A 25,358-nucleotide genomic window follows, 5' to 3' on the forward strand; every position below is an offset into this window, starting at 1 on the left:
GACCCTGGTTTCAGTTCTCTTGAGTCTATACGCAGAAGAGGAATGCTGGGTCATAGGATAATTCTAGCTTTAGTTGTTTGAGGACTCTCCATACTGCCTCCACAGCGGCTGCACCAGTGTCCACTCCCACCAGCAGTGCAAGGGCTCCAATTTCCCCACACCCTCGCCAACACTTGTTGTTTTCTGGTTTTGTTTTTTCTTTGTTTGTTTGTTTGTTTTTTACAGTAGCCATCCTAATGGACGTGAAGTGGAGAAATGCTTCTTTGAAAATCGGGAAATGCTTGGTAACGTCAGAGACTAAGAAGAAGACATCGTGTGCCTGGATCCCGGAGCACCAGGCCCAGGCCCACCATGAGTTCGTTTGTGGCCAGACTGTTCTCTAACCCACCGAGATCTCACACAGTGTCTGGTTCTAAGGCTCTTTTTCACTGAAACCATAGGCCTGAGGACAAGTGCACGGGGGATTGTCAGAGAGGCCGTCCCCTGGATGCAGAGTCGTGCCTCTCCTCTCCCAAATCTCAGCCACAGATAGCGGCCGTGCCCTTGGCCCTAAAGTCAGGACCAGACAGGCTGCCGTCCAGCTGGGAGTCCTTCGGCCCCGGCTGAAGTTTAGCCCTGCTGCTCTTTGGCCAAGGGACCTCAGGCACATCACCTTGTGGAGGTTACATCTTCATCTGAAAAGTGAGGGCGACGACCCTTTCCTGGAAGGATGGCTGGGAGGACAGCTGACCACCCAGGGCCATGTCCTGACCCATCCACGCTCGATGTCACGGGGTCTTCAGTGAAAGGGCCCCTGCAGGACAGCAGTCTGTGGGCTGTGATCAGAAAAAAGGAGAACCGGGACGTGCGAGGCGCCGTCCCACTTCACACCCTTCCCCTCCCCCAACCCGGCACCCACAGCCCAGTCTCTGCCCGCCTCTCTCTGCCGCACACGCCAGCCCAGCCCCGTGGCCTCTCCCTCTCATGCGGGGTTACAGACGCTCCTCCATGGTCCGGGCTCTTTTATCTTCTCTTCCTCTGTAATCCGACAGGCTTTCCACTAATCAGGCAGGTGGTCTGAGGGTGTAGATGGTCTACACTCGCACACACAGGGCGTGCTGGGCCGAGTTTTGCCAGCCAGTACTGGACCCACTTCTATGCAGCCGTGTGCTGGTACCAGGCTGTCTGGGAAGAGACAACAGCCCTGACTTGCAGCAGTCAAGAAGTGTCAACACTCCCATGTGGCTGACTTGAAACTGTGACCGACTCACAGCGGCTTCCCGAAGGCTCCCCGATGAGTCCGCAGCCGTGGCCCCCTCTCTCCCCCTGTCCTGGCCCTCAGTCCCCGGGAATGATGTGCATGTCACTCCCGCACCTCTGGTCATCCGACAAGGACAAAATGAAATGCGCTAAGAAGAGAAGAATCTCCCGCAGACCTCGGGGCGGGGGGCGGGGAGAAGTTCCCACTAAGGGTTGGCAAGGGGGATGCTCGTAAGGGTGTAAGGCACCCGTGATCCTGCGCCAGCATTTAACCCTGTCAGCCCTGCTCGTTGTCAACCAAAAGTATCACGTGTCCCTTCTGGAGACTTCTGGAAACATCCTGCAAAGAGAGCTTGTCTTAAAGGCCACCAAAAGTCCAGTCAAACCCAGGCACCCAGAAGAAACCTAGTGGGATGCTTGAAGTGTGAGCTTTAGTAAGTGGAGGATAACGGAAGGTAAGACCTCGGATTTCCGAAGAACTAACAGGAAGCAATGTGCTTCGGCAGATGGTACGTGAAGAGGTCGGACATTCTCAGGCTGGAATTCCAGCTTCTCCACTTACGGTTTCCAACTGTCCCCCTAGAGCTGCATGGCCACGCTGTTTGCACGTCTGCAGCGAGGAGGTGATGCGAGTGTGTGCCCAGTGAGATTGGTGTGTCCTCTGAGATGCTCGCATGATAAAACCTCCTGGTCCCACACGTCTGGACACACTGAGCTCGGGGCCCTGGCTGGGTCAGGCTCAGTCCTCCTTTCCCTAAGGAGTGAATAAAACAGCATCACATCTACAGACAGAGGGAACTAAGATGATTTTTGGAGAATATCTTAAATGAAAACTTACAAATGCACGTGATATTCACCAAAACCGCTACAAGATCTCCCTTTCACGTATTTTACTGGAGAAGTATATAATAACACAGAACTTCTTTCTTAAGTGTTCTAATCAAGGAGAGCATCAGATGGGATGAAGTGAGAGAGTGGCATGGACATATATACACTACCAAACGTAAGGTAGATAGCTAGTGGGAAGCAGCCGCGTGGCACAGGGAGATCAGCTCGGTGCTTTGTGACCACCTGGAGGGGTGGGATAGGGAGGGTGGGAGGGAGGGAGGGAGACGCAAGAGGGAAGAGATATGGGAACATATGTATATGTATAACTGATTCACTTTGTTATAAAGCAGAAACTAACACACCATTGTAAAGCAATTATACTCCAATAAAGATGTTAAAAAAAAAAAGAGTAACAGCAGGAATATTAGGTCCAAACTATTCTTATTTCCTAAGTTAAACCAACTGACTACGGCACAGCGGGAACTGGGGGAGGAGGTGGGGTCTCTTCGAGCCGTCCTTAGCACGTGGGCGCCGACCTCCTTAGGGCCCCGCCTTCCTTTCTACACCTCGGGGTGCTCTAGTGTCCGTCCTGGTGAGCTCTGGGGGCCGCACTTCCAGACAGCGCCTGCTCCCCGGACGCGGAGATGCCACCGGAAGTCATGCGGGAACAGGCACCTGAATGTGCCAAAGGGCTGGGTGGAGCTGAGACCCCCCTCCTCCCAGGGCCGCTCCTGGCCCCAGGCTGGGCTGTCAGGGAACACAATGGAACCTTCTACCCGAGGTCCAGCCCCTGACAAGCAGCACAGGACGCTTTCCACATTTTCATTCAAATGGGACGGTTTGCGCAGTGGGCCACTTTGCACGGACCAGACAACAGTCTTCGTTCTGTGACATTTTACGTTACATCCAAGCAGTTTCTTGATCCTGTAAAGGGAGATCACGGCAGGAGATGGTGCTCCAGACGATTCCTGTTGATCCTCGATGCCCGGGCAGCCCTGGCAGACAGAGATTCAGAGAGGGGAGGACACAGATCTGTGTGCAGTGGACGGGGGGAGAGAGAGGGAGGAAGGGACGGGGTTTCGGGCCCAGACCCCAGGGACCCTGCACAGCCGCTGCCCCGGTCACCCGGCTGTGCACTGCGCCATCACTGCAGCAATCTGACAGCCCTGGGAGGCGTCTCTCCAGTCTGCTGCTGCGTCTGGATGGTTAAATCATTCTCAATCTCAGAATTCTTTAACAGCTGCCCAAGGGCTGCGTTCAGCCCACAGAAGGCTTTTGATTGACTCACAAGTTATTTTTAATGACTTTATATTACACGTAGTTAAAAAAAAACCCAAGGCTCTGCCTTTTTAAAAGTTCAGATTTTCAGCTCTTCTTGAAAAGTGGCAGATCCGCCAGCCCTGGACGCACACTCCCCCGGCACTGGTGGGGTTGGAGCCCCACTCCTCGGGTGGGTTTCACCTACCAGTCCCTGCGTCTCGGCTGGTGGGTGTCCTTCCTGGTCCCAGCGAGCGTTTACGCCATCGTAGACCCTGATCTACACCTCACTGAGTTTCAAACGCAGTTTTCAGTTTCCCCTCCTGGGTAAGTGTGACAGTTAATTGTCTGCGTCCGCTTGGCCAGACAGTGGTGCCCAGCAACTCATCAGACACAAACCCAGTTGTTGCGAGAAGGTGCCTGTGGACGAGGTCAGTGTCGTGAGCAAAGGAGACCCCCCCACATAGCGTGGTGGGCCTCGTCCAATCAGGAGAAGGCCTTAGAGACAGAGCCCCGAGGTTTCCCAGAGAAGGAGGCATTCTGCCCCCAGACCGAACACAGAAACCCGCCGGAGCTTGCAGCCCTGTGAGCTTCATTCAGCCTTGTCACCCTCACAGACGTCGGAGTCAAGTCCTCTAAAGAATCCCTGTATCTGTGCACACAGCTGTGTCTGCTACCTGCTCTGTCCCTCAGGAAGGAGAGCTCTCCTCCACTCTTGCTGTCCGCCTTCCCACTTAGCAGAGGCAGCGATCCCAGTGACGGCTGCCAGTGCAGATCTTCAAAAGATTTGCTTTTATCACTTTATTTCTGTTTCCATCACCCCCAGTCTCTCTCACTCACATCTCTTCATGCTCTTAATTGCAGGCTTCACCTGGGCCTCTGCCGCCTTCTCATCCAGAGTGTCCTCCTGTTCTTTGACGCCCTCGTTTCTCCCCCGACACGCTTTCAGACCCCTGTCTCTGGCTTTTCTCTACGATCTTCTTGTACCTGCGCTGGGGTCAGTCCAGAGCCCCCAGAGCTCGTGCATTTGGTTTCTGTTCAACATGAACCCGAACGGTTCTCGGTTAGATTCAGCCTATATAGGGTCCGGCTGTATGTTTGTGCAGCCCCGTTAAACTTGAATGTTCAGTGCAGAAGGCAGGTTTGTTTCTGACCTCTGGACAAAAGCTCAAACTGCTCTGTTATCTATACATTCGTATGATACCTTTTTTCATTGAGCAAGAAAAAAGCGGCCAGGTCTCACCAAAATCCTAACCCCATCCAGCACCTGCATGAAATGCAATCACCAGTTCTGAACTACGTTTTTCTCAGTTAAAACTCAACAAAGGTATATTTCATAATAGCAGTTATTCCCAAATTAAAACTACAGGCAAAAGAAACCTTCTTTAACCCTGAACAGGAAACTGGGGCGCGAACACACTGGCCGTTCTAGAGAAAATAAATGTGTTTCAGGGAAATAATTCCTCCAGGCAGCCACAAGCTCGGCTAGGGGGAGACTCAGGTGCATTGTTTTTGTTTCTAAATGTGAATTTCAACGTCGAGTGGGAGAAGTTCCCGACGTCTTTAATGACTCACTTTTCTCATTTTTACTGGAACTGTGATGCAATCATACTTCTATTATCTGAGACTGCAGTCCAGCTGCACAGCAACAAGCCTGTTATTCTTATTAACAAGCCTGGGACTCTCCTGTGATTATATTATTTTACCCACAACACATTAAAAGCATTACAGCTTTAATCTATGGCTAAAACATTTAGTTTGATTCCCAACACCAGCATCCAAAAATTTTAAGAGCTGGCTGCCTAGAAAAACGCATTGGCTATTACTTTTGCCAATACAAAGGTAAACACCGTTAAGATAAAGGGAGAAAACAATAAAAACGTGGTAGCAAAATTACCTGGAAAGTGACCATAGTTACCTAGAGACCATGGTAACTTAGCAGTCGCAATACTTGAAAATTAAATTCCCAACCTGACATTTAAGGGGTGTGGGGGTGTGTGTGTGATGGGAGGAGACTGAGAAAAGTGAACAGGTTCACCAGCAGAGAGGCAGACAAAGGGACTCTGCGTCCTCAGTGGGCAAGTGATGGAAGGGGCGTCCAGTGGATTCTGACCAGAGGACTCACGGGCTCTTTGCCCTTTCACACTGGACAGCAGCTTGAGTGTCTGCAGGTGGGAAGGGGCTTCCTGGGCGCTGGTGACAGGCGGATGCTCCCCTCCTGGTCCTGCCCAGCTTCCTGGTAGCCATGGTGGCCGTCACCAGCCTGGAGAGACCTCGGGGCCGAAGTTCCTGGCGAGTGTCCGGCTGGTGTCTCTTCCTCAGTTGTGAGACATCGACAGATTCCTTCAGCCCCGAGGGTGGGCGCACAGGGTATGAAAGTCACCAGGTGAGGGTTCAGGAAGCCCAGCTGTGACTTAACAGGAGGGTCGTCATAATTCCCACACAGAGGGCTCTGCGTCTGCTCCTCTGGGTCTGCTGTCCCACCTCCACACTCAGCTTGGGTCTCACGGGGCCTGCGACTTGCACCCTCTTTGCCCAGACAAATCGGAACAGCAATGCTGGCATTTCAAGTGGGACCGAAGTATTTATGGAGAGCAAAGCTAGGAACCAAGTGCCGACGACAGGCCAGGCTTTCTAGGCACAGGGTGCGGACTTGAAAAATGGCCCCCTGACCACAGGGCCGCCCCTGGGGACCTTCTGCCGTTTGAACAGAAGAATGTGTGCTTTTCACACAGTGCAGTGGAATCAGAGCTGCAGCCCAGCCCCAGAGGTCAGGGAGAGTCGGGCAGAAAAGGTACTTGAGTATGAAAGTGTTAAAATCTGTGTCTTCCTCTGTGTGTCAATTAGACAAACACGCTTTGGGTGTGGAACCACGTGCTAGACACTGGCTGTCACTGGTGAGACAGACAAGATCCTGCCCTAACGCCGGCTCGTCTAGAGTTCGGCACAGACTCTAAGAAGTGAAATACATAGAACAAACGGAGGACGAAATGTGTGAGAGGCTAGGAGGCCACCAAGAGGATGCATGGGGACCCACCCGGGTCAGGGAGAGACGTCAGGAAGGCCTCACCAAGAAGGGCGCCTTCCAAGGAAACCTGGCGGGAAGAGCAAGCGTGATCCGTGCCCAAAGAGGAGCGTCCAGGTGGAGAGGACAGTGCCAAGGAGGGAAGGCACGGCCTTGGGAGGAAGGGGGCCAAGCTCTGGCTGGGACCCTGGGCGTGAGAGGGGCCTGAGGTGGGTAGGGGGCAATGGGGCCCAGGATGTCAGGCCCAGCGGGGGGCAGTCAGGATTGTCTTCTAACTGCAAGGTCAGTGACTGAAAGGGGTTAAGCAGGGAACGGAGAGGATGCACTTGGGGTTTACAAATCCACTCGGGCTGCAGTGTGAAGGCAGAAGGGAGGGTGAGAAGACAGGCCATGGTGCTACTGCAATGGTCTGTGTGAAAGAAGATGTGGTGGGTTGAGGGGCAGTGGGCCCCGCTATGCAGAGACGTGCTGGGAGACAGAGCCGGCGGGCCTGGAGATAGCCTGGAAAGCCAGCCTGGAACGGGGGCTTTCCAGGGAGTGGGCTTGGTAAACACGGTGGGCAGAGGCAACAGTCATCAAGAAGAGAAAGACCGGTGCAAATCAGCTCTCTGGGAAAGATGGAGTGCTCGTCAAGTTCAGTGTGGAATTTGAGGCCTGGTGGAGGTATCTGGCGGGCACATCCAAGAGACAGGTCTGTCTGCCAGCCCAGAACTTTAGGGAAAGTTCCAGACGTGTCATCAGCATGTGGGGGGGGTGGGGTCCGGAAATCCAGGGGTGGGAGGCGGCCTGGGTGGGAGGCACGTGGGGAGGGAGGGAGTCCAGTCGGAGCGGCTCTGTGTCGTGGGGGCGGGTAGAGCAGGAGGGGCCCCCACGGCAGCACAGAGGATGAGCCGCGGGAGAGAACGCCCCTGGCCAGGACACGTTTGGAGATGCTGCTGAGAGGCAGATGGTCCCTGGGTCTGAGGAGATGGCCACCAAGGTCATGAACGTCTCCAGAACTGCCACCCCGCAGCCCCTGCTCCCCAGATGTGGTGGGTCAGCGGAGGGTCTCTGCGTGGTGGCAGAGACCTGACCTTGGAAGTCAGCTCTGCGGGTGACCGAGGACAGCTCGTTGGGAAAGCTTTCCCCAAAGGCAAGGCTGTCAGCAGCCTTTGATGTGGATCTCCGGTGCGGCCACCCCTCCTCGCCCATCACTCACACCGGCAGACCAGATGCAGGGACATCTCACCTGGAGCCCCTATGACCGCAGCCTGCGTCCAGCAGGTGGCGGCAGCGCCCCGTCCAGGAGGCCAGTGGGCAGCGCATCTCCAGTGAAGTAAGGACCCTTGTAAGGACCCCCTTTACAGCGTCTCATAGATGCACTTGTTCACTACTAGCGTGGAGAGATGTGCTGGGTCATCGCCTACATGCTCGGTTCAGAAAAAGGACCCCCAGATGTCCTTTGTAAACTCAAATTCTTAAATTCAAGGAGCCAGTTAATCTTTCAAAATGAGGCAGAGAAATAAAACTTTCTCATTAAAATATTAACCCTGATTCCAAACACGGTACTTGGGCAATTCAGACTGACCAGGTTACCACGAAGGTGGGGAGGGAGGCCACTCCTGGGCGGAGGGAGCTGGACCGACCCCTCTTCTCAGAGACCCTGGCCAAGACCATCCCCGCTTCTTGTGCTCTGTTCTTTCTACTGCAACTTGAACGTGTCTTTAAAATTTGCAACCTTTGCTCTTTTTTTTGAAGTGAGTGGTACAGCTGCCCTTCCTTCCCTTGAAGTTCATTTTCCCACCGTCTCCCCTCCCCTCCCCTCCCACAGAGTAACAGTCCATGGTGACAGAACTGTGGTGTATTCACTGTTATTACACGTGTGTGGACACGTGGCCGCCCAGTGGGAGACATTTCTCCAACTTTCTTTCACCTTGTTGTAACCACACGACTGAGTTGAGGCCAATAGGTTGGGAGAAGTGATTCCCACAACTTTCAGATTGTGCCCTTAAGGGAAAGGCCACCTGCCTCCCCCTTTTCCTCCTTCTGTTGCCTGGGGCGAAAATGTGAAAGAGGGAGTTACAGCAGCCCCCTTGCACCATGAAGACAGACTGAAGTTGAGGACAACGGCATCCCGCTAGTGTCCTGGATTGTCTACCTGGGCTCTAATACAAGAGAGAAATAAACCAAGGGATCAGAAAAGATACAGCTCCTACTGCTAGCTCTCTTGTAGATTTTCCTAAATAAAACATCAGGAAAATTAGTATATTTGCAAATGCAACTCAAGCAAGAACGTAAGAAAGCAATCTCGCAATTCGCAGTGAGTGTGGCGGGTGTTCATATACTGAACCATAAAACGTGAAAATAAGTCACAGCTGTTCGTTCTGAGCTCTGCTTCCGCAGCCTCCCCACGTGTAAAGTCCCTGAGCACAAAGACGGCATATGTACCTCTGGCTCCCACAGGGCAGTGAGCTCCACATCCGAGGACCTGAACTCCGTGAGGGCTGCAGCGATTCGAATGGTCTTCCCGCAGTTGTGAGGGAGGATACGGGCTGCTCTAGGAATCGGATGAGATAACAGAGGCCTCTGAAGTCTCGAGCCAGGAGTGCCCTGTTCGTATAAATGGGTGGGCAAAGGGGGTCCCACCCCCCCCCCCGGCACCGTCACAGCTGCCTTCTGCGGCCACAGCTGCTGCCCACCACCCTGAGGCCCCTGAGAGAAGAGGGTGCTCTCGACATCAAGTACAGAAGTGGCCCAAGTTTGGGGAAATTCCCACTGCACTGAAGAGCTGGAGGGTGAAGCAGGGAGGCGGGAGAAGCCCCCTCCCCCAAAGGGGCATGGAGGGCGGCAGACTGGCCAGCAGAGATCCTCAGAGGAGGGCCATCCGCGGTGGGAGCATCAGCACTCAGTTACTGTGCGGGCTGACCAGGCAGGTGTGGCTGACCAGCACCACAGTGTCCGTTGTCGTCCTCATGTTATGGGGATATGCACCTGAAAACTGAAAGCCTGAACTGGGAATGACTACCTGGAACCCAACTTACCAGAAAGGGGGACACCACCCGGAAATGAATTATCACGTGTCTGAAATTAACTCGAATATGAAAAGTTGCTCTGCCTTTAGAAACCTAGCTGTTATGGGCTAGTTGGACTTGTGTCCCCCCAAATTAACACGTTGGTGTCCTGACCCCTATTCCTCAGAACGGGACTGTATTTGGAGAGAGGGCCTTAAACAGTTGATAAGTTAAAACGATACCATCAGGGTGAGCCCTAATCCCATGTGACTGGTGTCCCTGTAAGAAGGGGAGGTCACACACTTCCCCCACAGAGGGACGACTGTGTGAGGACACAGGGAGAAGACGGCCGTCTGCAAGCCAAGGGGAGAGGGCTGGGGCGAAACCAGCCCTGCCCACACCTGGATCTCAGACGGGGAGATAGAAACGTCAGTTGTTTGAGCAGTCTGGTCTGTGATATTTTGTTACGGCGGCCCTCCCAAAGTGGTACACCAGTAGGCTCAAAACATACACACTGTATTCCCTTAGACCAGATTCCGTGTCCTCATACCTCCCGAACGCCTAGAATTTGCACACACTATCAGAAACCTTAAAAGGATTTAAAAATATTGTACTTTCCTGGCTTCACTTAAAAGCTAGGCTATCTGTCCTCAGAAGCAAATCAACATACAATTTGCAAGATAATACCTCCGTGCCTGAATTTTCACCTTTGCTGAGATATACATATAGTAAAATCTCAGTTATCCAGAAATAATTGATCGAGACCGCGTCTCAACTACTTTGTAACGGGAACGAAGAAAAATTATCCTCTGGTCAGCACATAGATGTGATTGTACATAAACACACACACATGCCTGTGCCATAAATTACACATGTGCGTATGATTAACGCATGAATAACAGCCTGGCAGGCGCGATCCCATTGTCCCTATTAATACACAGTCCTGACAAGTGTAGACAGATGATCCCCAAACACAGTGGAACAATGTTTGCAAAGAGTCAGAGGAGGGACGAAAGGCACACACTTAAGGTCCAGCCAGAGCCTGACAGTGAGAGAAGATACGAGAAACAGATGAAAAGGAGACCCGGGAACCGTTAAAGAACAGTCCGGAGCCCTTTAGCGTAAGAGCAGAGACCCCGGCAGCCCCGGGTCCCCGGGGGCGTCGGCCTCTGCAGCACCAAACGGTCGTTGATGCACCTGTTCTGATGCCCAAGGCAGCACGAGAAAAGGATGCCGTTAATAAAATATGTAGCACATTTTAGAAACACCTTTATTCATCATGGCTGAAATCTGAAAAGGGTTATTGCATAAAGAAGCAAGTCTCACTCCTCTGGAGACTGAGATGCAGAAGACCTTGATTCCAGCTTCGCCGGGTCAGTATGACGTTTCTGTGCCGGTTTTGAAACACGCTTTCACGCATCTCATCAGCGCTCTGGTCAAACCGAAAGAAGCATCTGAGTAACGCCTCCTCTGCTTTGATTTCTGAAGTCACACGCTAACAGATTTGAAGGACGTGGGACCCCTGAACACCAGGGTCTCCCAGTCGGAGCCCTGAGACTGGAAGACAATTTCTACTTCACCCACAGAACAGTTTTATTTTGCAAAGCCAAAACCACGTGTTAAAAATACAGGCTTTGGATCTTAAGAGATCACGTTGAATTTCATGTAGAGATGTAGCTGAAGCGTGTAAGAACAAGAGCAAGTTTCAGATAACACATTAAATACACATCAGTATCTTTGCAGCTCATGTCAGGACTTTTCTAATAAGCACTGGTGGGTTTTTTGTTTGCTTGTTTGGTTTGGTTTGGTTTGGTCGCGCCTCAAGGCTTGTGGGATCTTAGTTCCCCGACCAGGGACCGAATCTGGGCCGTCAGCAGTGAAAGCACAGAGTGCTAACCACTGGACGGCCAGGGAATTCCCGTGTTTGTGTTTTTGTAAGATGGGTTGACGCTTTTCCACTTAGGTTCATATATTTACAAAGCACTTTCAAAACTTGAGTTCTATGAACTTTTGACGCAAAGAGATTTGTGAAAAACTGATTCCATAGTTAAGCTCAGACTTTAGGTAAAACCACTTTACTGCAGCAGAAGCCAACGTGATCCAAGCTCTCTGAGAAGCTAATTTGAAGCTCGTCACAGCCAGAGTCCCCTGCACACAGCTTTCTTCAACTCCATGATGGAAGTGAACAAAAGTTCTTACATTATTGTCTCAGTAAAGTTTCCTGGTTCTTTTTTAAAAAGTACTCTATTTATTAAAAAACAAAAAATTTAAACGACTAACTCCTTAAACTGCACTATAAGCTCCAACTTTATTGTGTTCTGTTAAACAAATAATTATTAAGCCCCTTCTGTACGCTAAATGCATGCAGTCTAATGGACTTTTAGAGAATTTCCAGTCACAGAGGGAAATGAAGCAAACTTATACTTCCTGACGGCCTGTTACAACCTCAACTGCCTTATCCGCCGTGACAAGTGTCCCTAGTACTTATGCAGCCACCTCTTCTGTCTCTGAGCTTGTTTTCCTTCTGCTTTTTTTATGAGCTCACGCTTGAGAAATGAGAAAAAACTCACACTTTTTCACAGGGAAATGAGATAAAGCTCAAGCCAGCCCATTTTGCTATTATGACACCAACAGTAACCATCGCGATGGAAAGACGTTTAAGCTTCTGCCTAAAATGAGTTACAAGAGGGCATTCGTTTGTTTTTTCCATTTTTTGTTGTTTTTTTTTTTTTTTTTTTTTTTTGCGGTACGTGGGCCTCTCACTGTTGCGGCCTCCCCCGTTGCGGAGCACAGGCTCCGGACGTGCAAGCCCAGCGGCCATGGCTCATGGGCCCAGCCGCGCGGCGTGTGGGATCTTCCCGGACCGGGGCACGAACCCGCATCCCCCGCATCGGCAGGCGGACTCTCAACCGCTGCGCCACCAGGGAAGCCCATCCATTCTGGGTTTTTAAGCCGTGGGATGTTTTGCGACGACCAGAAGAAATTGTGGTCTAGGGCTGCTTCGTGAATATTCCTGAAAGTGTTCACATTTGTCAGCAATTCATTTTCATTCAGCATTTCCTAAAGCCTGTTTTGCGGAATGCCAGCCAGCAGGGACGGGGGCACAGAGCGTCCCCGTCAAGTGAGTTTGGGGGACGCTGCACGTCGGTGCCTGCTGGCACCCCGAGCGCGTGCAGCCCTGATCTTGCAGGAAAGACCCCGCTCGCTTTGGCTTCGTGTCCACACGCCCCGTGCGTTTTTGTCCTGCCTGTTCGCCCGTCCGCGCCGAGCCTGGGGGGCGTCACATGGTGAAGGAGGACGGGCTGTCGTTGTCCGCGGTCTCGCTGTTCTGCCGGGAGGTGAGGGTGTCCGAGTGCAGCCGGGAGCACGAGAAGCCCGGCGACTTCTGCCTCCTCTTCACACACCACAGGTCCTTCGTGATCTTCAGAAAGTAGCTTCTAAACTTCTGACCGACGAAGGCATAGAGCACCGGGTTGAGGCAGCAGTGCAGGAAAGCCAGGACCTCGGTGACGTTCCTGGTGTAGCCCAGCAGCCTCTCGCTGCTGCACGAGCGGTCCGTCCTGCCCAGGTTGACGGCGGTCACGAGAAGCACCATGTTATGTGGGATCTGGCAAGCCAGAAAGACAAGGACCACAGCTATGATCACGCGGATGGCTCTGTGCCTTTTGGAATTCTGAGCTTGAATTAAGGTCTTGACAATAAACATGTAGCAAAATATCATAAACACCAGCGGGATGAAGAAGCCGAACAGGAGCTGCAGCCCCAGCATCAGCAGCTTCCACCGGATTGGCTCGGAGACGGCGTGGTACCTGGGCTCGCAGACGTCGCTGCCCTGCAGCTTGTATTTCTGGTTGAACATGAAGGTCGAGCTGGAGATGAAGATCGACACGACCCACACGACCAAACAGATGATCCTGTGGTGGGCCAAGGCTCTGGACCGGAACCGGAAGGACTTGGTGGCCTGCACGATGGCGATGTAGCGGTCCAGGCTGATGCAGGTCAGGAGCAGCATTCCACAGTTAAAGTTGATGGCGTAGATGCCCCGGGTCAGTTTGCACATGACGTTGCTGAAAATCCACTCGCCAGTAGCGTGGTTGACGGCCCAGAACGGGAGGGTAAGGACGAAGAGGATGTCTGCGACGGCCATGTTCAAGAGATAAACGTCTGTCATAGACTTGGCTTTCTTATAAAAAGCAAAGGTGACCACCACCAAAATATTGCCCAGGAGGCCAGAGACACATATCAAGGAGTAAGCGAGTGGCACAAATAGCCCCGAGAACTTTCTGACCTCCTGCAAGGAACACAGAAAGCTATCAACATCGAGTGAGTAATCGGAACTATTAGCGAACCCAAAATAATCCTCATTTGCATCGTAGATGTTGGTGGAATTCACGGGTTCCTGGAAAGTGAACAAAGACAGAGTTGGCAGTAGTGTCATTTTCAAGGAGCACGATTGACCGAAATTATACTCCCAACCAAAATGAAAAAGATGCTCAAATTATACCCCGATAAAGATGTTAAAAAAAAAAAAAGTATAGTGACAACATCAAATGCTGGCGAGTACGTAGAAAACTTACATCATGTCACTGGTGGGAAAATAAAACGGTTTAGCCACTCTGAAAAAAAAAAAAAAAAAAAAAGATGCTCACCTCTCTCATGGTGGTGCTTGATCTGGGCAGAGAGTCCGGGCCTGGACTAGAAGGGGAGTGGATTTTCAACTCCTCTGGCTCACAGCGGAGAGAATAGGAGAGAAGTGAATCTAAGGAGGAAAGAAAGCAAAATGCATTACAGTTAAGTATTCTCAGAGATCCAGAGAATTAAGGAAATAGATTTCTTCCCATTTCAACACAAAGAGTGCACAGTATACTATTTTACACAGAAATGTTCATTTAGAGCTGATGTCAGCAGCCTCTTTCTGTAAAAGGCCAGATGGTAAATATTTTAGGATCTTCGGGTCCTGTAGTCTCTGACACAGCTACTCAAATCTGCGGGCGCAGTGTGAAAGCAGCTACAGACAGCTACACGAATGAGTGGGCGGACCAGACATGGTGCCATGGGCTGTGATTTGCCGGTCCCTGATCTAGAGCATAAAAAAGGGTGATATCAGCAAAACCACAGATCTGATCTGCAGAAAAAATTCTCCTGCAAAATTCAAACTAATTACATTCACAAGAGTCCACTGAACAAAACCTATAGAAGTGTAGCTGTTGCTAGGATACTTATAATTTATAGTCCTAGCCTGAAAATATTATATATGATATTAAAGGCTGGGTATATATTTATGGTTTTATATATATAATCCTGAAAAGCCACAGATACGTCCAATGGACAGTCTAGCTAACGACCACTAATCTACTGGGGCAAACACAGCATAGTCCGCAGAAACCAGAGTTTGGGAAGGAAGGTTCAGGTCGGCGTGGCTAGGGAAGGCTCTGCGGACAGGCCCACTCTGGGTCCTTGGAGAACAGGTCACCTGCAGGTGACCGCTCTGGCTGAAAAGGAATACTGAGCGCTGCGTGTTTGTGAAACGGTGTGACCAGCCTGGCCGGGTCAGCCTGACCGTCCAAACACCCTTGATGGAGCATGTGACATGCTGGGAATGCCAAGAGGGGGGACACGGGGTCCAGGCTCAAGAAATTCACCAGGAGACTAAGAAAGGATGGAGCTGGAGTCCCAGCACGCAGGACTCTGAAATCTATCATTTAAAACAAACAGGAAGGAAAGAAGGATTCTTTGCTCTTCGCATACTCACTCATCCTTCTTTGCTTGGTGTTCATCATCCTGCTTTATGATCCAGCCCCACCCCCGACAAAACCCCTGTCCTGGAATCCTGACACCCCTGTGAAATGCACACTCCCTCTCCTTCAGCTCCCCCCTTGCCACGTGGCCCAGCAAGGTCAAGAAGACGGAGGAACAACAGAAACGCGGGCCTCAGAGGCTCAGACAGGAAGGAGAAATGTGTCCCATGACATATCTACCTGCGCCAAGTCAGTCCCCACCTCCAGAGTCAACACTGACATCTGGGGGAAGGATTCGTTAGATCACAGAGGGCACCCCGAAGGATTTTCTGAACGTACTTCTCGTATCATTTGATTCTCCTGCTGTTGCTTCCCAATCACAGATCAGGTGGCCTGAACCCACTCCTTCCCGGATGCCTGGACACTGAGTGTTCGCTGCCGCTCGGGTCCCTGCTGTGGACACAGGACTGCAGGGAGGCTGGGCTCCCCTCTGCACTTTTGCAATTGCCTGCAAGTTTAGAGTCCTAATGGGCACTTCAGAGCATGCAGAAGACGCATAATACGGAGCTTCTGTTCTGCGAAAGCATATTGAGGAAGTAGACACATCGATCAGATTATCAGATTAAACGTATCAATCAAAACTCAAGACTTGTGCTTCCAGCCATGATGGATTAACAGAGACCAAATGCACCTTACGCATTAAACAACCAAGAAAGCCTGTAAAATGCATTAAATCACAGTTTACAGACATCACAGGACTATGGTCCCCGACAGGAGACCAGTGAAGTGGGCAATGGCCTGAGCTCTGCGAAGCCCCCAGCTCTCAAGGGGAGCAGTTCCCAAGTGCAGAGCAGGGGGGTAACCCAGAGAATGGCCCTCTTGCTGAGTTGAGGAGACCGGGACCAGAATTCAGGGAGGCCGGGCGGCTGGGAGAGGAGGCCCTTCACACAGAAAAACGAGGAGACCAGCAGAGTGGTGTCCTTAACAGGAAGCGACACGCGACTGGGGGAAGGACCACCAGAAAGGATGAGCAGCGGGGTTCGCAGTGTCCTTCCAGGCTGGAAATAGCTCCCACGGCCAGATCGCTGTTGCAAGAGAAACCAGTTGATAGCCTCCCTCACGTTAAACTTTATTCTTTTAGCCCATCCAGCCACTCTCCCCCACAAATATATATATATATTTTTTTTTCTTTTTCTTCTTGCTTAACTGCCGTTTGAAAATGATCGTTCTCTGGTTAGAATTGAACTATGCACCTGGTGTTTACTTCTTGGAGAAAACACTCCCTAACAACCCTTCCCTTGTGAGCCTTCTTCATTCCAGAAAGAAGGTCATGGCACGATAGCCTCAAGGGCCACCAGAGCCCATCCTGGGACCACCTGACGCCAGCTTTGATGGTTCTGAAACTTTGCTGAAGTCAAGAAGAATGTGCCGCTTGACCCTTGTCTGCTGCCCGATTTCCCACCCCGAGACTATAGAGCCTTTCGTACTCTCAAGGGAGGGCACATCTTGAGGGCACTGGCCTGCTGTGGCCCCCTTTGCCTGGCAAAGCAATAAAAGCACTCTTTTCTACTTCACCCAAAACTCTGCCTCCGCATTTCTACTCAGCACCAGTAAAGAGAGGCGGGGTTTCGGCATCAGTGGCAACCATGACCTTCCACATCCCAGAGCCCTGGGAGCATCCTCAGAAGGGTGCCATCTTAGGAGTAATGGGGTTAAAATAATCGGACCTAAATGCTGCTCTGGACCTGCCGTCCAGAGCAAAGCCTGAGAGGAAGTCTCAAATGATCCATCTGATTCCAATAATACAACTACATTCCAGAATAAAGCCCAAAATTATTTAAGGAAATAAACAAAACTCAGCCTTCAACATGTAAAACTCATAATGTCAGGCACCAAACAAAAATTTCCAAACCACAGTAGATCGAATGTTTGCAGCTCCCCAAAATTTGTATGCTGAAGCTGAACCCCCAGTGTGATGGCAGGTAGAGATGGGGCCTCCCCCCTCAATGGGATTCGTGCCCTTACAAGAAGAGACACGACAGGGCTTGCTTCCTTTCTCTGCTCTGCACCCTGTGGGGACACAGTGAGAAGACTGCAGACCAGGAAGCAAGGTTTCATCAGACCTGGATCCTCTGGGGCCTTGATCTTGGATTTCCCAACCCCTAGAACGTGAGAAATAAAATGTTTGTTGTTTCAGCAACAGACAACAATTTGTGGTAATTTGTTATGGTAGCTCAAACTGACTAAAACACAGACATTTAAAATAACAGAAAAGTGTGACCCATGATCTACACAAAGAAACAGAAAAATGACAGAGATGATAGAATTAGCACAAAAAGATGCACCAACAGCTACTGTAAATATACTCCACACGATCAAGACGGTAGAGGAAGGCATAAACATGACGAGGAGTGTCATGAAAGATATAAGAAGACCTAAGAGAGATCCTATAGGTGATATACACAGTATGTAAAATGAAAATACATTGATTGGGGCACTTCCCTGGCGGTCCAGTGGTTAAGAATCCGCACTGCCACTGCAGGGGGCATGGGTTCGATCCCTGCTTGGGGAACTAAGATCCCACATGCCTCACGGTGCAGCCAAAAAAAATAATAATAATAATAATAATAATAATAATACACTGATTAGGGTTAACATCAGACTGGACACCAATGATGGACACAAATCAATTGTCATTCTATGCCCCAGCAACATTTGGAAATTGAAACTGAAAAAAAAATCATAATAGCATCAGAAAACATGAAATGAAATACTTATGAATACATCCACCAAAATGTGTACATATCCTGAAAACTACAAAACATCGCTGAGAGAAATTAAATCATCTAACTTAATGGAAAGATACGTCATATGTAGATTAAACAATTCAATATTGTTAAAATGTCAGTTCTCTCCAAACTGATCTACAGATACAACAAAACCCAAATCAAAATTGTGGCAAGGGTTTTTGTAGAAATTGACAAGGTAAATCTAAAGTTTATTAAGAAATTCAAGGGATTTAGAATAGCCAAAACAACTTTGAAAAAGAGAACAAAATTGTAGGACTCACGATACCTGATTTCAAGGCTTACTGTAAGCTACAGCAATTACGACAAGAGGATAGATTCATAAATCAATAGAACAGAATAAATACAGATTTTTAACTAAATTACCAACGTAATTCAGTGGGAAAAACAGTCTTTTCAGTAATGGTGCCAGAACAACTGGATATTCATGTATAAAAGTTGATCCAAACCCCTTATATCACACCGTAGGCAAAAAACTAATTCAGAACAGGTTATAGAGCTGTATGTGAGAGCTAAAACCATAAAACATCTAGAAGAAGACATAGGAGAAAATCTTCACGCCCTTGGGAATGAAAGAGATTTCTTGTATAAATTGCTCAAGGCATGAACTGTTATAAAATTGATAAATTGTAACTGATCAGAATTTAAAACTTCTGCCCTTCGAAAGGCTTCAGAAAATGAAAAAGACCATTGCATGGGGAAAAAATTGTAAATTTATATCTGATCATTGTGGCCAGCATATTCAAAGAACCCTTACAACTCAATGTCAAGAAGACAAACAACTCAAGAAGAATCAGGAAAAATTTTAAGTCGATTCACCAAAGAAAATACATAGATGTATTTATAAGCACAAGAAAAGGCACTCCGTGTCATTAATTATTAGGAAAATGCAAATTAAAACTGCAATAAGAAGTCGTTTCATGCTCACCAGACTGGCTAAAATCAGAAAGGCAAACAAGACTGTGGAAGACGATGTGGAGCCTCGCGTGCTCACCAAAGTGGTGGGGACGCAGCACAGAGACCCGCTCTGAGAAAACAAGTCAAAGTCTCTCATAAGTTAAACACACACTTACCACGTGAACCACAAGTGACCCCTGCGTGTTCACCCAGGAGAATGAAAATGAAAGACTTGTACTCAAAGGTTTATTCTTAACAGCCCCAAACTGGAAAGAACCCCAGTGCCCATCAGCTGGGGAACAGATGTGTGGATTGCACCCCATCCACACACTAGAACGCAGTCAGAAGATGAAAAGTGGATACTGACGCCCGCTCCACACACGTGAATTACAAAAGCATTTTTCTGGGTAAAGAATTCAAACATATAAGACCCATGTACTGCATCATTCCATTTATATGAAATTCTAGAAAAGGCAAAACAATAGTGGCAGGAACCAAGTCAGTGACTGCCGTGGGTGAGGGGTCGGAAGAAGAGACCGGCTGGGCCGTGGGTGAGGGGTCGGAAGAAGAGACCGGCTGGGCCGTGGGTGAGGGGTCGGAAGAAGAGACCGGCTGGGCCGTGGGTGAGGGGTCGGAAGAAGAGACCGGCTGGGCCAGGCTCGGGAACTTTTTATGGTGCGGGAGATGCTCCCTGTCAGGACGGTGACTGTTGTCAAAACCCACTGAAGGGTGTACTTCAAATTGGTGACGTTTACTGTTATAAATTATGCCTCAAAAAGCTAATAAAAATAACGTGCACACAGCTTCACACAAATGCGCTGATGCGGGGGACTTGTCCTCACTTGGGACTGAGGAGGTTGTGGAAGGTGTGTGGGAAGAAGGACTTTCAAGGACTCCAGAAGGAGGAAAAGGTACAGACTGAGGGAGGGGTGGACTACAGGTGCATGGGAAGGGGGCTGGGAGCAGAGCAGGAGGGGATACCACGGAAGCGGGGACACAGGGCTGCCGTGGAGACCACGCTGCTGGGGAGCGGTGCAGGGACCGAGCCCAGACGGAGTCCAGACCTGGGGAGGCAACATGGGTCCTGGTGAGACGCAGCTGCGGGGTGCGGGGGTGTCAGGCCTTCATACCATATGGAGGTGGGGTTGGCAACGGTGGGAACGGCAGCCCAGTTATAATGCAGTAAGGGATGACCCAGCATGCTTGGCCCAGCTGGGACCCCACTTAGGGAAGATACTTTTTAACCACACCGTGGTAGAAATGTTTTCTGAATTCAAATTGAATTCAGTTCAACCAATGTTTATGAGTATCTACTGAGGAGAAACACAGAGGATGCAGAGATGCATTGAACGTCAGCTCCAGCTTCTAGAAGCTGTCAGGTAAACAAATCATTAAAAACTGTGCAATACTAGCAATAATAGTGGGGTGTACAGAAAAACAAGGGGTTCCCTCTGGTAAGGAGAAGGCCAGGGTCAGGAAAGTCTTTGTCATGAGTGTCGGCAGGAGGGTCGAAGCTGGCACCACAAGAAACCAGATATTCAGGCCATGCTGCTGGGGGGCGCACTCCAAGCAGAGACCTTAGAGGTTCGGTCTGACTTATGTCTGTTCCTGAGACATTATTTTAATCTCCTTTGATTTACTCTTATTTCTGATTAGAATGGCAGAATAAATCACAATAACCCAAATTTGTTAAGTTCTGCATCTTTCAGGGATAGTGTTACATAACTGTTGGGTGTAAACCATATAGAAATCTGCGTGATGACCAACATAACGCTTCTGTGGTTGAGAATCAGTGTTCTCCAAAAAGGCTGCTCTCAGGTTGACACGTGCGCGAGGCACTCGCCGTCACTGGGTAATTCACCCTGCCCCAGGCCACCATTTTCATTACAAAAATCATGTGAGTCGTTTGGAGGAAATTGTGCTGGTGACAGATTGGCATCAGGGGCACCACAACATGGAAAGAACCTTTCTTTTTTCCTCAAGTAAATTACCTCAAATCTCGAGCAGCAGTAGTCAACTTTTTGGAGAAAGAATCTGCGGACTTTCTGTTATGAAAATTGCGCTATTAAGACATTTTGAAAATAGATGTTTCGTACCTTCTCTAATGAACTGAGAGTTAAGTATACGTGTGGTCATTTGTTATGGAAGCAATAGAAAACTAAAATAATGCTCAATAAATGTAGCCTGTTAAAAGTAATTGATGTTTTATTTTTAGGCCAAATTATCGCAAGGCTTAGGATGAGGTACGTGATGGTTTCATCAAGTCTATGCTGATCACACTTACATAGGAATTTTGAGTTGAGCTACGGAAAAAGTGGCCAGCTTGAATCAGCTGAAGCTATGATGGTGAAGAGAGACCCCCATGTGCCAGAACTGGAGATGTTCCCCCTGAACGGACGGAGGGCCGGGGAAGAATGAGGTCATCAACTACCCACAAGGTTGTCATTCGAAAGAGGGTCTAGGCTTACCCGTCCCCGCACAGGGTCAGAATGTGCCCATGCCCAGTGAGTGGAGACGGTATCCACAGATTTGACCAAACATTAGAAAGAACACTTGAACCGTGTAGTAAGAATGACACGAGCTGCCTTGGGGGACGGCAAACTCTCTGGCAGGCACAGTGGTGAGTCCTTAGAGAACACGAGGTGGGTGTGACATGGGTCAGACCTGCTGAATCAGAGTCTCTGGTGATGAGCTCTTTGGTGAGGAAAGGGTTGAAGCAGGTGCAGCTCTCCCTTCCAGCTGGAGACACGGGGGCAGGACTAACCTTGACCGGCCTCCTTGGAACCAAGCTAAGTGCATTTGCCTGTGGAGGCCCTGACGGAGAAGCTTTGAGGCGGACAACACCCTTGTTCCTGGATGTGGAGCATGGGGGCCGCTGGAGCCCCGTCCACGGGAGGGTGCGGGGCACGGGAAAGAGGCAGCCTCCGACTGTGCGGTGAGCAGGTCAAACCTGCAGAGCCCTGAGAGCAGTGTTTTCACGTGTGCTGCTCATGGCACTCCATATTGATCTGAAACCAAAACCCACGTTTAGTAAGCTGTATCTGATGGTTCGGGGCGCCTCCAGGAAAGCGACGTCACCCTGTGCCTGTGCCTGCCTGTGTCTTCTGAGTCATCAGTAAAGCTGGGGGTGACGTAAGCTCTGGAGTCCTGTGCATGTCCGCTGTGATCATGGACCATCTCCTTTCACACTGTCTCCGGGTTACTCTAACGCACGTTTGTGTGTGAGAACTGGGACTTCACCGCGAATTCCAGCGTCCAGCAACTTAGATCATTGGAATTTAGATCAGCATTTACAAGTGAGTTCCTGGGAGATGCTCTGGGTACAAAGAACAGCGGGAGAGAGCGAGAAAGGAAGAGCAGGGGAAAGATTGCTCTGGGGCTGAGTGAGATTGGGCAATGCTGCCACCTGCATCCTCCTCTTGGGTATTTATGTCACGGTTTCTTACCACGGCTCAGAGCCTTGCTGAGTAAGCACACCTTCCCAGCCTGCCCACCCACAGGAAGTTTAGAGTCGGTGTTCTTTGGAAAACACTTTGGAAAAAGCTGACCTAGAGGAGCTATCCCGTCCTTCCTTCCTTCCTTCCTTCCTTCCAAGACAAGTATAAACGCCAGGCCCACATGCCGCCTGGTGGCCAGCAGCTCCAGGCTCTGTCCAGCGCTGGCACTTCCTGGTGGTGAGGGACATCACTAAGGCGAACAGATCCCCCATCTTCAGTCAGCAAGCTGGTCTCCACGCCGGCCTCCAACTAGGAGTGTATCCCCCACTCAGAAATTGCATGAAAGGAAAAGCACACAGGCCTTGTGCTAACTCCTGACGGATTCTTTTCTCATCGTGGACATACTTAGAATTCATCTATTATTAAAAGGTATATCTTTTTTTTTTTTTTTTTTTTTTTTGTGGTACGCGGACCCCTCACTGCTGCGGCCCCTCCCGCCGCGGAGCACAGGCTCCGGACGCGCAGGCCCAGCGGCCATGGCCCACGGGCCCAGCCGCTCCGCGGCACGCGGGACCCTCCCGGACCGGGGAACGAACCCGCGTCCCCTGCATCGGCAGGCGGACTCCCAACCACTGCGCCACCAGGGAAGCCCCTAAAAGATGTATCTTTGAATGGCTTTTCGTCCGTTTATAGAGACACACGGTGATAAGTTGAACCTTCATATGACATTTGCATTTAAGATTTGAAACCATAAATATGTTACTCTTTTAGATGAAAAGTAAATGTGCTAAAGTCCCAAGATTCAACGTATGCACATGGCGAGAGCGTCTGCCTCCCAACTGTCACATTTCAAAGATTTTGTTACGACCCAGGAAAAAAAAAGTGTTACTTCAAGGAAAACTTAATGTTACTTAATTAGATGACCGTCTTTAACATAGTGTTTTAAATGCTAATTTACTTTTTTTTTTTTTTGCAGTTAAACACTGTGGCTTCCTAGTACCATTTTCATTAGGTACAATATGCAAAAGAAGGTATCTCAGAAACTAACAGCTAATTGACTACTTCATTCAAAAATGAAAAGAATAGGGCTTCCCTGGTGGCACAATGGTTGAGAGTCCGCCTGCCAATGCAGGGGACATGGGTTTGAGCCCTGGTCCAGGAAGATCCCACATGCTGCAGAGCAGCTAAGCCCGTGAGCCACAACTACTGAGCCTGTGCTCTAGAGCCCACGAGCCACAACTACTGAGCCTGAGAGCCACAACTACTGGAGCCCGTGTGCCACAACTACTGAAGCCCATGTGCTTGGATCCCATGCTCCACAAGAGAAGCCACCACAATGAGAAGCCCCTGCCCCACAAGGAAGAGTAGCCCCCGCTCACTGCAAATAGAGAAAGCCTGTGTGCAGCAACGAAGACCCAACACAGCCAAAAATAAATAAATAAAATAAATTAATTTTTTAAAAAAAATTAAAAAAAAAAAACTCCAGGCAGTGCCCCTTCTCCCTACTCAGCTGCTCTCAAATCCACCAGAGGCCGCCCCCCGGGTCTCCACTTCACAGGAGCTACTCCTCTGCTCTGGTCTTTGAGGGCTTTGGAAGCCCTCTGGTCACATGCAGAGGACCAGGGACAGGCAGAAAACAGTTTAGGGCATTAGCAGCCAGCGTCTTCACTGGTATCAGTTGACCAAGGACAGCCTTGCAGGGTCTGTCTGTCAATTACTGGTCTGCTCTCTGTTCGGACCAGGAGTGGGTGGCAGCAAAAAGGAAGTAAGATCCCCAAGAGAAGAGAAGAGGTGGCTGAAAAAGCAGAAGGGGGTGGGTAACAGACCAACTTCAACCTTTTTGTGCATTTGGCCAAGGGCAGAATCTACCCAACAAAATTAAATACAGGGAAAACATGAATAATTTTAACAAAATATTATCAGCAAGGAAACTGTTAAATTTTTGATTTAAACAAATTTAATAGCAAGTTTAATAGTTTGTTAAAGTTAAGGCAGAAGATTTTAAATCTGTGTTTATTCTCATAAATAGTGACGGCCCACAAGACAAGGAACAAGAACTAAATGTGTATGTGTACATATGTTCAGTACATGTATGCACATGCATACATGTGTGTGTAATGTGTATGCATGTGTGTGTCACATTGTGTGTATGGGTATATGTAGGTATGTCGTGTTATGCATTGCATGCATGTGTGATGTGTGTGCATGTATATATGTTGTGTACACACATAGAGTCAGTCATATGTAGGTATATTATATACGGGTGTATGCATTGCCTGCGTGTATGCGTGTGTATGTTTGTTGAGTGTGTGGAAAGCGGGTGTGCACGCTTGAAATTAAGTCCTAACTACACACTGGGCATTGGGATCACTGCTTTACATCCATTATCCCTTATAGCCTCACAAAAACCCTCTAAGGTAGACTTATACCCATTTATAGATGGGAAGACTGCAGTTCCTCTAGGGCTGTGAATTAGAGACCTAATTCACCTTGTCTCCAGGACTATAAAATTCCCACAAGATCTTAAATAATATGTTTATTTTTAAACGATATGTATATCAGAATCTCACAAACTACAAAAGTAAGTATTCAATAAATGTAGGTTCTCTTAATTCATTTGAACCATGGGTGTTTTATCCTTTTTTAGATGAACATCGGTGGAGCTGAAACCCTAGTCTGGCTTCCTTCTGCTTTTGAATAAGAGTGGTTAAGAAAGAAGCCAGAGGGTTTTTTCCAGTGATTGGTATATAAGTTTGCATTTTTTTTCTTTTGGTTCCCTTTGCTTCTTTAAAAGCTCACTTTTACATTTTCTTTTTCATTACAGAAATTATATTTCATATCTCTAATCATTTCCAGAATTAGTGATTAATTAATTCAGACCTTGCATTTGTTTCCTTACTGATATCTGCAATAGCTGTTTTCTGCAACTCCATAGGCTTTGGATGGAACCTACGGCAGACTCTTTTCAAGACCACTGCGCATTCTTTTATGGTCATGAGACACTCACTCCACAATCGTTGTGGCATTTGCAGCCATTATCAGAGCTTTTCGTGTATTTCACTGAGTCTCATAAAAATTTCCACCCAATCAATTTCTCTTAAATGACTGCCTGAAAAGCTCCTTCCCAATCAATCCCCAGC

The 25,358-nt window shown here is 49.2% G+C and overlaps 1 protein-coding gene across 4 annotated transcripts in view; it reads right to left on the reverse strand.

Moving 5' to 3' along the window:
- Window positions 1–12,153: 12,153 nt before the first annotated feature.
- Window positions 12,154–25,358, reverse strand: part of CCR6 (C-C motif chemokine receptor 6) — a 77,611-nt gene continuing 64,406 nt past the window's right edge. For all 4 annotated transcript variants that reach the window (XM_032651472.1, XM_032651475.1, XM_032651473.1 and 1 more), the window contains 2 exons: window positions 13,989–14,098; window positions 12,154–13,738 (listed from right to left, as the gene is read on the reverse strand). In XM_032651472.1, the coding sequence (XP_032507363.1) occupies window positions 12,620–13,738; window positions 13,989–13,997 (1,128 nt within the window). In that variant the 5' untranslated portion in view covers window positions 13,998–14,098 and the 3' untranslated portion in view covers window positions 12,154–12,619. The remainder of the gene's footprint in view (window positions 13,739–13,988; window positions 14,099–25,358) is intronic.

Source organism: Phocoena sinus, chromosome 12 (genome assembly GCF_008692025.1).
Source record: "Phocoena sinus isolate mPhoSin1 chromosome 12, mPhoSin1.pri, whole genome shotgun sequence".
In the NCBI taxonomy this organism is placed as follows: domain Eukaryota; kingdom Metazoa; phylum Chordata; class Mammalia; order Artiodactyla; family Phocoenidae; genus Phocoena; species Phocoena sinus.